Here is a 15,000-nt window from a genome sequence, read left to right on the forward strand (position 1 = left end):
ATAGTAAGGACCCTACATGATATATATATATATATAGTAAGGACCCTACATGATATATATATATAGAGTAAGGACCCTACATGATATTATATATATAGTAAGGACCCTACATGATATATATATATATAGTAAGGACCCTACATGATAGATATATATATATATAGTAAGGACCCTACATGATATATATATATATAGTAAGGACCCCACATGATATATATATAGAGTAAGGACCCTACATGATATATATATATAGTAAGGACCCCACATGATATATATAGAGTAAGGACCCTACATGATATATATATATATATATATATATATATATATATATATATATATAGTAAGGACCCACATGATATATATATAGAGTAAGGACCCTACATGATATATATATAGAGTAAGGACCCTACATGATATATATATAGAGTAAGGACCCTACATGATATATATATAGTAAGGACCCTACATGATATATATATAAAGAGTTAGGACCCTACATGATATATATATATATATAGAGTAAGGACCCTACATGATATATATATAGTAAGGACCCTACATGATATATATATAAAGAGTTAGGACCCTACATGATATATATATATATATAGAGTAAGGACCCTACATGATATATATATAGTAAGGACCCTACATGATATATATATAAAGAGTTAGGACCCTACATGATATATATATATATATAGAGTAAGGACCCTACATGATATATATATAGTAAGGACCCTACATGATATATATATAAAGAGTTAGGACCCTACATGATATATATATATATAGAGTAAGGACCCTACATGATATATATATATAGTAAGGACCCTACATGATATATATATATTAGTAAGGACCCTACATGATATATATAGAGTAAGGACCCTACATGATATATATATAGAGTTAGGACCCTACATGATATATATATATATATAGAGTAAGGACCCTACATGATATATATATAGTAAGGACCCCTACATGATATATAGAGTAAGGACCCTACATGAATATATATATATAGTAAGGACCCTACATGATATATATATAGTAAGGACCCTACATGATTTATATATATAGTAAGGACCCTACATGATATATATATAAAGAGTTAGGACCCTACATGATATATATATAGAGTAAGGACCCTACATGATATATATATAGTAAGGACCCTACATGATATATAGAGTAAGGACCCTACATGATATATATATATATAGTAAGGACCCTACATGATATATATATATAGTAAGGACCCTACATGATTTATATATATAGTAAGGACCCTACATGATATATATATAAAGAGTTAGGACCCTACATGATATATATATAGAGTAAGGACCCTACATGATATATATATAAAGAGTTAGGACCCTACATGATATATATATATATATATATATATATATTAAGGACCCTACATGATATATATATATATAGAGTAAGGACCCTACATGATATATATATAAAGAGTAAGGACCCTACATGATATATATATAAAGAGTAAGGACCCTACATGATATATATATAGAGTAAGGACCCTACATGATATATATATATAGTAAGGACCCTACATGATATATATATATAGTAAGGACCCTACATGATATATATATATATAGTAAGGACCCTACATGATATATATATATATAGTAAGGACCCTACATGATATATATATATATATAGAGTAAGGACCCTACATGATATATATATATATATATATATAGTAAGGACCCTACATGATATATATATAGTAAGGACCCTACATGATTTATATATATAGTAAGGACCCTACATGATATATATATAAAGAGTTAGGACCCTACATGATATATATATATATATATATATTAAGGACCCTACATGATATATATATATAGAGTAAGGACCCTACATGATATATATATAAAGAGTAAGGACCCTACATGATATATATATAAAGAGTAAGGACCCTACATGATATATATATAGAGTAAGGACCCTACATGATATATATATATAGTAAGGACCCTACATGATATATATATATATATTAAGGACCCTACATGATATATATATATATATAGTAAGGACCCTACATGATATATATATATATATAGAGTAAGGACCCTACATGATATATATATATATATATATAGTAAGGACCCTACATGATATATATATAGTAAGGACCCTACATGATATATATATATATATAGTAAGGACCCCACATGTATAGGATCCGGTCTCTGTAGAGAAGTTTTATGTCTTAGGAATTTATAAGAAAATCCCCGAATATCAAACTTCAGCCTCATCAGATATATGTGTATGATGAACCCCGCCCACTCCTGTCACATGATCATCCTCACAGGTCCTTCATCCACAATCTCTGTTATCCTGCAGAGCTCCGCCCTCAGATGTACAGCTCACATGATTGTGACATCATCGCAGGTCCTATACCTCCCCATCTAGCAGATACGGAACAGGTCCTGGTCGGACAATACGAAGATTTTACGTGGAGGAGGTTTGTTACAGTGTATCACCCCAGTAGTAAGGAGATTACATGAGGAGGAGGTTTGTTACAGTGTGTCACCCCAGTAGTAAGGAGATTACATGAGGAGGAGGTTTGTTACAGTGTGTCACCCCAGTAGTGAGGAGATTACATGAGGAGGAGGTTTGTTACAGTGTGTCACCCCAGTAGTAAGGAGATTACATGAGGAGGAGGTTTGTTACAGTGTGTCACCCCAGTAGTAAGGAGATTACATGAGGAGGAGGTCTGTTACAGTGTGTCACCCCAGTAGTAAGGAGATTACATGAGGAGGAGGTTTGTTACAGTGTATCACCCCTGTAGTAAGGAGATTACATGAGGAGGAGGTTTGTTACAGTGTGTCACCCCAGTAGTAAGGAGATTACATGAGGAGGAGGAGGTTTGTTACAGTGTGTCACCCCAGTAGTAAGGAGATTACATGAGGAGGAGGTTTGTTACAGTGTGTCACCCCTGTAGTAAGGAGATTACATGAGGAGGAGGTTTGTTACAGTGTGTCACCCCAGTAGTAAGGAGATTACATGAGGAGGAGGAGGTTTGTTACAGTGTGTCACCCCAGTAGTAAGGAGATTACATGAGGAGGAGGTTTGTTACAGTGTGTCACCCCTGTAGTAAGGAGATTACATGAGGAGGAGGTTTGTTACAGTGTGTCACCACAGTAGTAAGGAGATTACATGAGGAGGAGGTTTGTTACAGTGTGTCACCCCAGTAGTAAGGAGATTACATGAGGAGGAGGTTTGTTACAGTGTGTCACCCCAGTAGTCAGGAGATTACATGAGGAGGAGGTTTGTTACAGTGTGTCACCCCAGTAGTCAGGAGATTACATGAGGAGGAGGTTTGTTACAGTGTGTCACCCCAGTAGTAAGGAGATTACATGAGGAGGAGGTTTGTTACAGTGTGTCACCCCTGTAGTAAGGAGATTACGTGAGGAGGAGGTTTGTTAGTGTGTCACCCCAGTAGTAAGGAGATTACATGAGGAGGAGGTTTGTTACAGTGTGTCACCCCAGTAGTAAGGAGATTACATGGAGAGGAGGTTTGTTACAGTGTGTCACCCCAGTAGTAAGGAGATTACATGAGGAGGAGGTTTGTTACAGTGTGTCACCACAGTAGTAAGGAGATTACATGAGGAGGAGGTTTGTTACAGTGTGTCACCCCTGTAGTAAGGAGATTACGTGAGGAGGAGGTTTGTTACAGTGTGTCACCCCAGTAGTAAGGAGATTACGTGAGGAGGAGGTTTGTTACAGTGTGTCACCCCAGTAGTAAGGAGATTACATGAAGAGGAGGTTTGTTACAGTGTGTCACCACAGTAGTAAGGAGATTACATGAGGAGGAGGTTTGTTACAGTGTGTCACCCCTGTAGTAAGGAGATTACGTGAGGAGGAGGTTTGTTACAGTGTGTCACCCCAGTAGTAAGGAGATTACATGAGGAGGAGGTTTGTTACAGTGTGTCACCCCAGTAGTAAGGAGATTACATGAGGAGGAGGTTTGTTACAGTGTGTCACCCCTGTAGTAAGGAGATTACATGAGGAGGAGGATTGTTACAGTGTGTCACCCCAGTAGTAAGGAGATTACATGAGGAGGAGGTTTGTTACAGTGTGTCACCCCAGTAGTAAGGAGATTACATGAGGAGAAGGTTTGTTACAGTGTGTCACCCCAGTAGTAAGGAGATTACATGAGGAGGAGGTTTGTTACAGTGTGTCACCCCAGTAGTAAGGAGATTACATGAGGAGGAGGTTTGTTACAGTGTGTCACCCCTGTAGTAAGGAGATTACATGAGGAGGAGGATTGTTACAGTGTGTCACCCCAGTAGTAAGGAGATTACATGAGGAGGAGGTTTGTTACAGTGTGTCACCCCAGTAGTAAGGAGATTACATGAGGAGGAGGTTTGTTACATTGTGTCGCTGGTTCTGTGATTCAGGCTCCTCCTTTTATTCAGGACTATCCCCTCCAGCTGATCCAGTTGTCTCCTCTTCTCCTGAATGACCCCTAAGGATGGACAAGGACAGGAATGAGATGACTAAGAGAATATTACACTTCACCTTGGAGATCCTCCACCTGCTGACCGGAGAGGTGAGGTGACCCATCTACATTTCCACCATTGTTGTCCCCATCTACATTTCCACCATTGTTGTCCTCATCTACATTTCCACCATTGTTGTCCCCCATCTATATTTCCACCATTGTCCCCCCCATCTATATTTCCACCATTGTTGTATCCCCCATCTACATTTCCACCATTGTTGTCCCCATCTACATTTCCACCATTGTTGTCCCCCATCTACATTTCCACCATTGTCCCCCCCATCTATATTTCCACCATTGTCCCCCCCATCTATATTTCCACCATTGTTGTATCCCCCATCTACATTTCCACCATTGTTGTCCCCCCATCTACATTTCCACCATTGTTGTCCCCCATCTACATTTACACCATTGTTGTCCCCATCTACATTTCCACCATTGTTGTCCCCCATCTACATTTCCACCATTGTTGTCCCCATCTACATTTCCACCATTGTTGTCCCCATCTACATTTCCACCATTGTTGTCCCCATCTACATTTCCACCATTGTTGTCCCCCATCTACATTTCCACCATTGTTGTCCCCATCTACATTTCCACCATTGTTGTCCCCATCTACATTTCCACCATTGTTGTCCCCATCTACATTTCCACCATTGTTGTCCCATCTACATTTCCACCATTGTTGTCCCCCCATCTACATTTCCACCATTGTTGTCCCCATCTACATTTCCACCATTGTTGTGTCCCCCCCATCTACATTTCCACCATTGTTGTCCCCATCTACATTTCCACCATTGTTGTCCACATCTACATTTCCACCATTGTTGGTCCCCCCATCTACATTTCCACCTTTGTTGGTCCCCATCTACATTTCCACCATTGTTGTCCACATCTACATTTCCACCATTGTTGTCCCCATCTACATTTCCACCATTGTTGTCCCCATCTACATTTCCACCATTGTTGTCCCCATCTACATTTCCACCATTGTTGTCCCCATCTACATTTCCACCATTGTTGTCCCCATCTACATTTCCACCATTGTTGTCCACATCTACATTTCCACCATTGTTGGTCCCCCCATCTACATTTCCACCATTGTTGTCCACATCTACATTTCCACCATTGTTGTCCCCCCATCTACATTTCCACCATTGTTGTCCCCATCTACATTTCCACCATTGTTGTCCCCATCTACATTTCCACCATTGTTGTCCCCATCTACATTTCCACCATTGTTGTCCCCATCTACATTTCCACCATTGTTGTCCCCATCTACATTTCCACCATTGTTGTCCCCCATCTACATTTCCACCATTGTTGTCCCCCCATCTACATTTCCACCATTGTTGTCCCCATCTACATTTCCACCATTGTTGGTCCCCCCATCTACATTTCCACCATTGTTGTCCACATCTACATTTCCACCATTGTTGTCCCCCCATCTACATTTCCACCATTGTTGTCCCCATCTACATTTCCACCATTGTTGTCCCCATCTACATTTCCACCATTGTTGTCCCCATCTACATTTCCACCATTGTTGTCCCCATCTACATTTCCACCATTGTTGTCCCCATCTACATTTCCACCATTGTTGTCCCCCATCTACATTTCCACCATTGTTGTCCCCCCATCTACATTTCCACCATTGTTGTCCCCATCTACATTTCCACCATTGTTGTCCCCCCATCTACATTTCCACCATTGTTGTCCCCATCTACATTTCCACCATTGTTGTCCCCCCATCTACATTTTCACCATTATTGTCCCCCATCTTTGGCCCCGCTCTATGTTCTGGATGTCTCTTTGTAGGTGAGGTCTCCAGAACTGACCCCAGTATTCCAGATGTGCTCACTAGAGCTCTATACAGGGGGCACAATCTCCTCTTTGTAGTGGGGGAGGAATACTGGGGTCAGTCCCCTCATTGTCTCTCTCCATACACAGGAGTACACCATAGTGAAGAAGACATGGGGGGAGTGTGTGGCCCCCAGCAGCCATCTCCATGAGTCAGGAGGACGGAGCAGGGCCCGGGGCCCCATCACAGAGCCTCCACCTCACTCACTGATACATGAGGAGAAGATCCTAGAACTCATCCACAGGATCACTGAGCTGCTGACTAGAGAGGTGACCCTGCTGGGACATTATACAGTAATGGAGGGGTCTGGTGATGACTGGAGAGGTTACACTGCTGGGACATTATACAGTAATGGAGGGGTCTGGTGATGATTAGAGAGGTGACACTGCTGGGACATTATACAGTAATGGAGGGGTCTGGTGATGACTGGAGAGGTGACACTGCTGGGACATTATACAGTAATGGAGGGGTCTGGTGATGACTGGAGAGGTGACACTGCTGGGACATTATACAGTAATGGAGGGGTCTGGTGATGACTGGAGAGGTGACACTGCTGGGACATTATACAGTAATAGAGGGGTCTGGTGATGATTAGAGAGGTGACACTGCTGGGACATTAAACAGTAATGTAGGGGTCTGGTGATGACTGGAGAGGTGACACTGCTGGGACATTATACAGTAATGGAGGGGTCTGGTGATGACTGGAGAGGTGACACTGCTGGGACATTATACAGTAATGGAAGGGTCTGGTTTTGACTGGAGAGGTGACACTGCTGGGACATTATACAGTAATTGAGGGGTCTGGTGATGATTGGAGAGGTGACACTGCTGGGACATTATACAGTAATGGAGGGGTCTGGTGATGATTAGAGAGGTGACACTGCTGGGACTTTATACAGTAATGGAGGGGTCTGGTGATGATTAGAGAGGTGACACTGCTGGGACATTATACAGTAATGGGGGGGTCTGGTGATGATTAGAGAGGTGACACTGCTGGGACATTATACAGTAATGGCGGGGTCTGGTGATGATTAGAGAGGTGACACTGCTGGGACATTATACAGTAATGGAGGGGTCTGGTGATGACTGGAGAGGTGACACTGCTGGGACATTATACAGTAATGGAGGGGTCTGGTGATGATTAGAGAGGTGACACTGCTGGGACTTTATACAGTAATGGAGGGTTCTGGTGATGATTAGAGAGGTGACACTGCTGGGACATTATACAGTTATGGAGGGGTCTGGTGATGACTGGAGAGGTGACACTGCTGGGACATTATACAGTAATGGAGGGGTCTGGTTATTAGAGAGGTGACACTGCTGGGACATTATACAGTAATGGAGGGGTCTGGTAATGACTGGAGAGGTGACCCTGCTTGGACATTATACAGTAATGGAGGGGTCTGGTGATGACGGTATCATTGTGTGTCAGGTTCCTATAAGGTGTCAGGATGTGGTGGTCTATTTCTCCATGGAGGAGTGGGAGTATGTAGAAGGACACAAGGATCTGTACCAGGACATAGTCATGATGGAGGATCACCGGCCCCGACCATCACAAGGTGAGAAGAGACATATATATAGAGATCACTCTCACTACCTAGTAACATAGAAATCTATCCAGCACTGATGTATTCATTCCCTGTGTGTTCCCTACAGATGGAGTCATTGATAGAAATCCACCCGAGAGGTGTCCCCGCCCTCTGTATTCCCAGGACTGTGCAGAGGGAAATGTCCCAGAGAAGCATCAGGTAAATTGTGTTAAAGTGTCCTTAATATGACCATAAAGTGATTGAACCCTTGATCATTGCACCATAGGTCCCAACCTAATTAAAACGGAACTCCATTTGATCTGGTTAGGGACCGCCGCGATCTCTGGCCCGGCACCCAGGCTCTGTTCAAGAATAAATAAATAACTATGATGAAAATACCAAATCCTCAAACCAAAGTATTAGTAATAAAATACCAGAACCACAATAAGATATACAGTGGGGATGAAAAGTTTGGGCCCCCAGGTAAAAGTGTGTATTAATGTGCATAAAGAAGCCAAGGAAAGATGGAAAAATCTCCAAAAGGCATCAAATTACAGATTAGACATTCTTATAATATGTCAACAAAAGTTACATTTTATTTCCATCATTTACACTTTCAAAACAACAGAAAACAAGAAAAATGGCATCTGCAAAAGTTTGTGCCCCCTGCAGAGTTAATATCTTGTACTGCCCCCTTTGGCAAGTATCACAGCTTGTGAACACTTTTTGTAGCAGCCAAGAGTCTTCCAGTTCTTGTTTGAGGTATCTTTGCCCATTCTTCCTTACAAAAATCTTCCAGTTCTTTGAGATTTCTGGGCTGTCTGTCACGCACTGCTCTTTAAGGTCTATCCATAGATTTTCAATTATGTTGAGGTCAGGAGATTGTGAAGGCCATGGCAAAACCTTCAGTTTACGCCTCTTGATGTAATCCCCCGTGGATTTCGAGGTGTGTTTAGGATCATTATCCATTTGTAGAAGCCATCCTCTCTTTAACTTCAGCTTTATCACAGATGGCATCAAGTTAGCATCCAAAATTTGCTGAAATTTTATTGAATCCATTTTTCTTTCTACTCGTGAGATGTCCCCTGTGCCACTGGCTATAATACAACCCCAAAGCATGATTGATCCACCCCCATGCTTAACAGTTGGACAGAGGTTCTTTTCATTAAATTCTGTTCCCCTCCAAACGTACCTTTGCTCATTCTGGCCAAAAAGTTAAATTTTAACCTCATCGGTCCACAGAACTTTTTTCCAAAATGCATCAGGCTTGTCTATATGTTCATTTGCAAAGTTCAAACGCTGATTTTTGTGGTGAGGACGTAGAAGAGGTTTTCTTCTGATGACTCTTCCATGAAGACCATATTTGTACAAGTATCTCTTTATAGTGGAATAGTGTACCACAACTCCAGTGTCTGCCAGATCTTTCTGGAGGGATTGTGCAGTCAAACGTGGGGTTTGAATAGCTTTTCTCACAATCCTGCAAGCTGTTCTGTCTGATATTTTTCTTGGTCTTCCAGATCTTGCTTTAACTTCCACTGTTCCTTATGACTGCCATTTCTTAATTACATTCCGAACAGAGGATATTGACATCTGAAAACGTTTTGCTATCTTCTTATATCCTTCTCCAGCTTTGTGAGCGTCAACTATTTTCAGTTTTAGATTTCTAGACAACTGGTTAGAAGAACCCATGGTGCTGATTGTTGGGGCAAGGTCAGATGAGTCTGGGCATTTAAAACCTTTGAGATTGACATCACCCGGTCTTCCCAGATGATGATTGAGAACAATCCATGACACTGGCAGGTCTCAGCTTTGTAAAGGGGGCAGTGCATGCTATAAATTCTGCAGGGGGCACAAACTTTTGCAGACGCCATTTTTTGTTTTCTGTTATTATGAAAGTGTAAATGATGGAAATAAAATGTAACTTTTGGTGACATATTATAAGAATGTCTCATCTGTAATTTGATGCCTTTTGGAGATTTTTCCATCTTTCCTTGGCTTCTTTATGCACATTAATACACATTTTTCCCTGGGGTGCCCAAACTTTTGATCCCCACTGTATATATACTATCCCCAGCGCTGGATGTTTATACAATGCCCTATCTGCTGCTTCACTATATATATATATATATATATATATATATATATATATAATGTCTCCCTGTATATGTGTATCAACAACAATTTAACCCAAAGGGTTAACAAAAACCTGGTATTCCATGTGCTAGAATAAAACGTAACTTTTATTATAGAAAAAAATGAAATAATGAAACTTGTGAGACACAATTATAATCACAACTCCATGTATATATCTAATCAATTGTGATAAGTCAGATACACTATATAGTGATTTCTTAGCTCCGACCTATAGAAAAGGTTTATCTGTCTTTATCTGGGATGAACCATCCCCAATAAGCCTATAACACTCATTCAGTGATGGGATTAACCCTTTCTCATGGGAGTATGGATAATAAATGACCGTCATATATGAATCCTGAACAAGGAAATGACGGTCATTAAAGATAATATCTCTTGGAGCTCTCCCAGGGTATAACCCTCTCTCATGGGAGTTTGGTCTTATCCAATAGATATTCCTTAATAATAATCCATCAACAGAATGTTTATATATAGACCAAGTCACACCACTGTGCACCGTGGGTACGGGTCCAGAATAGATCTGGAGTCACTATGAGGGGGGTTATATTAGGATATTACATGGAGATGCTGATTAAAACCATAAACTGTCACACCCCAACATGTTTCGCCACTCTTGTGGCTTTGTCAAGGAGGATGACTGACAGCACTGAGTGTCTGCTCCACTATTTATATGATGTCCATGATCCTCCCCTTCTCCCATCATCCAATAATTGCTCCTCTCTTATAGCCACCTATCAGCATCACATCATGTGCCAATAGATATCCTTCTGCTCATACCTTCACCAATCACCATCCTCTTTCCTCTGATGTCACATGCTGATTTATATTACTCACCTATCACAGGCTGTCTCCAGTGCCCCGATCATGTGACTAACTTAGTCACATGTTCACAGTGACTGCAGGTTTCCTCTTCAGTCCCGTACTGACAAGTACCACCATGTGTATAATATAAGCGCATCCTGTCAGATCCTACCGCCATGTGCATAGTATAGGCGCATCCTATCACATCATCAGTGCTAGAACACCAATTGGACAAAGTCAGTGCAGCTCTCAATGCAGTAACACAACCCAAACTGTCAGTGCTAACATAGAATAGATGGCACTCATTCACACCTCTACTAAATAATAAATGTTAATAATAATCATATAGGTAAGTATCCAAATAATAAGCGAAAAAAACTAAATATATGGTGTGGAAACATATATACAAAATATAATATTGAACTCAAATCTACAAAATGTGATTAAAATTAAGGGGTCGTACAGTGGCGGACAAGCTAATTAAATACATCCGGACCACTCAGCATATCCAAATCTACTGTATGTAAATTGGCTAGTGTATTTACATACATTTTGGTCTGATTTTCTACAACATCTATTCAGGTTGGTTTATTTATTATAAATGGGTACAAGAGGATGGGTTATCTATAGGGATGGATGCCAATAGATATATTATCATTTAAGCATGAGAAAATAAATGCAAACCAGCCATTTTCTAGTAATCACAAATTGTTTATTTGAATAACTTGATTTATTTATGGTAGTTTAACCTCTTCAGGACGCAGGGCGTATCCATACGCCCATGGGAATTCCGGTCCCCACCGCTAGCCGGTTGGGGACCGGAGCCGGATGCCTGCTGAAATCGTTCAGCAGGCATCGCAGCATATCGCCCAGGGGGGTCATTATGCCCCCCCATGTCGACAATTCAGTCCAACGTTCTGCGGCGGTTCCGGGTCAATCGGGTCTCCAGTGACCCGGAATTACTGGCTGATCAGCCATAGCCAGCAGGGGTGAGGTGGCACTGAGGTGCGGGACGTGGACCCCAGCAGCTGGGGACCCCGACGTCCCTGTTGTGATCGGGGCCCCAGGAGCGACGGCGGCGAGGGACTGACCTGTGTCCCGGAGCAGAAGTAGGAGGTGAGTGACAGCCTCCTGCTGTTGCTTAGCAACAGCTCCCAGCATGCAAAAAGGGCATGCTGGGAGCTGTAGTTATGCAACAGCAGGAGGCAGACCACCACAACTCCCAGCATTCCCTTATGGGCATGCTGGGACTTATAGTTTTGCAACAGCTGGATGCACATTTTTCTATGGAAAAGTGTACCTTCAGCTGTTGTATAACTACAACTCCCAGCTTGCACAAACAGCTAAAGTGCATGCTGGGAGTTGTAGTGGTGCATCTGCTGGTTGCATAACTACAACTCCCAGCAGGACCGTTGGCTGTCGGTGACTGCTGAGAGTTGTAGTTTTGCAACAACTGAAGGCACACTGGTTGTGAAACTCAGAGTTTTTTTTTACCTAACTCAGTGTTTCACGACCGGTGTGCCTCCAGCTGTTGCAAACTACAACTCCCAGCATGCACCATATATGCTGGGAGTCGTAGTTTTGCAACAGCTGGAGGAGTTAGGTCACAAACTCAGTGCTACATAACCAGTGTGCCTACAGCTGTTGCAAAACTAAAACTCTCAGCATATACAGTGCATGCTGGGAGTTGTAGTTTGCAACAGCTGGATGTCCCCCCCCCCCAATGTGAATGTACAGGGTACACACATGGACGGAGGTTTACAGTAAGTATCCGGCAGAAAGTTTGAGCTGCGGCAAATTCTCTGCCGCAGCTCAAACTGCCAGCGAGAAACTACTGTGAACCCCCGCCTGTGCGACTGTACGCTAAAAACACTACACTACACTAACAAAAATAAAATAAAAAGTAAAAAACACCACATATACACATACCCCTACACAGCCCCCCTCCCCTCCCCAATAAAAATGAAAAACGTCTGGTACAGCACTGTTTCCAAAATGGAGCCTCCAGCTGTTGCAAAACATCTACTCCCAGTATTACCAGACAGCCACTGACTGTCCAGGCATGCTGGGAGTTTTACAACAGCTGGAGGCACCCTGTTTGGGAATCACTGGCGTAGAATACCCCTATGTCCCCCCCTATGCAATCCCTAATTTTGGCCTCAAATGCGCATGGCGCTCTCTCACTTTGGAGCCCTGTCGTATTTCAAGGCAACATTTTAGGGCCACATATGGGGTATCGCCGTAGCCGTACTCGGGAGAAATTGTGTTACAAATTTTCTGCTTTTACCCTTTTTTAAAATGTAAATTTTTGGGAAAACAAGCATTTTAGGTAAAAAAAAAATTTTTTTTACATATGCAAAAGTCGTGAAACACCTATGGGGTATAAAGGTTCACTTAACCCCTTGTTACGTTCCCTGAGGGGTCTAGTTTCCAAAATGGTATGCCATGTGTTTTTTTTTTTTTGCTGTCCTGGCACCATGGGGGCTTCCTAAATGCAACATGCCCCCTGAGCAAAATTTGGTCTCAAAAAGCAAAATATGACTCCTTCTCTTCTGAGCATTGTAGTTCGCCCGTACTGCACTTCAGATCAACTTATGGGTTAACTCCATACTCAGAAGAGATGGGGTTATAAATTTTGGGGGGTATTTTCTGCTATTAACCCTTGCAAAAATGTGACATTTGGGGGGAAAGACACATTTTTGTGAAATTTTTTTTTTTTTTACATATGCAAAAGTCGTAAAACACCTGTGGGGTATTAAGGCTCACTTTATTCCTTGTTACGTTCCTCAAGGGGTCTAGTTTCCAAAATGGTATGCCATTTGTTTTTTGTTTTTTGCTGTCCTGGCACCTTAGGGGCTCCTAAATGCAAATGCTTCCCAAAAACCATTTCAGAAAAACGTACTCTCAAAAATCCCCTTGTCCCTCTACTGCGCCCGCCAAACACTTTACATAGACATATGAGGTATTTCCTTACTCGAGAGAAATTGGGCTACAAATATAAGTATACATTTTCTCCTTTTACCCCTTGTAAAAATTCAAAAATTGGGTCTACAAGAACATGCGAGTGTAAAAAATGAAGATTGTGAATTTTCTCCTTCACTTTGCTGCTATTCCTGTGAAACACCTAAAGGGTTAAAACGCTGACTGAATGTCATTTTGAATACTTTGGGGGGTGCAGTTTTTATAATGGTGTCATTTATGGGGTATTTCTAATATGAAGACCCTTCAAATCCACTTCAAACCTGAACTGGTCCCTGAAAAATAGCGAGTTTGGAAATTTTGTGAAAAATTTGAAAATTGCTGCTGAACTTTGAAGCCTCTGGTGTCTCCAAAAGTAAAAACTCGTCAATTTTATGATGCAAATATAAAGTAGACATATTGTATATGTGAATAAAAAAATATTATTTGGAATATCCATTTTCCTTACAAGCAGAGAGCTTCAAAGTTAGAAAAATGCAACATTTTTAAATTTTTCATCAAATTTTGGGATTTTTCACCAACAAAGGATGCAAGTTACCACAACATTTTACCACTATGTTAAAGTAGAATATGTCACGTAAAAACAATCTCGGAATCAGAATGATAACTAAAAGCATCAGAGTTATTAATGCTTAAAGTGACAGTGGTCAGAATTGCAAAAAACGTCCGAGTCCTTAAGGTGAAAAAGGGCTTAGTCCTTAAGGGGTTAAAATGTAGAGATGTTGGTGAGTGTAATGCTCCAGGAAAAAGATTTTTTTTTCTAATAATTAGCATAATATGTCATGGATAATTTTTTTCCCTAATTCCCATAATCATTCTGTTATAATATATTCACTGGAAATATTTATTTAATATATCTATTAGCATCCATCCCTATAGATAACCCATCCTCTTGTACCCATTTATAATAAATAAACCAACCTGAATAGATGTTGTAGAAAATCAGACCAAAATGTATGTAAATACACTAGCCAATTTACATATAGTAGATTTGGATATGCTGAGTGGTCCGGATGTATTTAATTAGCTTGTCCGCCACTGTACGACCCCTTAATTTTAATCACATTATGTAGATTTGAGTTCAATATTATATTTTGTATATATGTTTCCATATATCC

The 15,000-nt window shown here is 41.0% G+C and overlaps 1 protein-coding gene across 6 annotated transcripts in view; it reads left to right on the forward strand.

Annotated features, from left to right (window-relative positions):
• Positions 1–2,421: 2,421 nt before the first annotated feature.
• Positions 2,422–15,000, forward strand: part of LOC130313917 (oocyte zinc finger protein XlCOF7.1-like) — a 37,511-nt gene continuing 24,932 nt past the window's right edge. For 2 of the 6 annotated variants that reach the window (XM_056552675.1, XM_056552671.1), the window contains exons 1-5: positions 2,422–2,515; positions 4,473–4,606; positions 6,509–6,688; positions 7,852–7,978; positions 8,076–8,167. In XM_056552675.1, coding sequence (XP_056408650.1) covers positions 4,529–4,606; positions 6,509–6,688; positions 7,852–7,978; positions 8,076–8,167 — 477 coding nt within the window. In that variant the 5' untranslated portion in view covers positions 2,422–2,515; positions 4,473–4,528. Of the gene's footprint in view, positions 2,516–4,454; positions 4,607–6,508; positions 6,689–6,716; positions 6,744–7,851; positions 7,979–8,075; positions 8,168–15,000 lie in introns of those variants that run through there. The other 4 variants (XM_056552673.1, XM_056552674.1, XM_056552676.1 and 1 more) reach the window with 4 other exon arrangements.

The sequence above is a fragment of the Hyla sarda genome, unplaced genomic scaffold, assembly GCF_029499605.1.
Source record: "Hyla sarda isolate aHylSar1 unplaced genomic scaffold, aHylSar1.hap1 scaffold_1790, whole genome shotgun sequence".
Classification (NCBI taxonomy): domain Eukaryota; kingdom Metazoa; phylum Chordata; class Amphibia; order Anura; family Hylidae; genus Hyla; species Hyla sarda.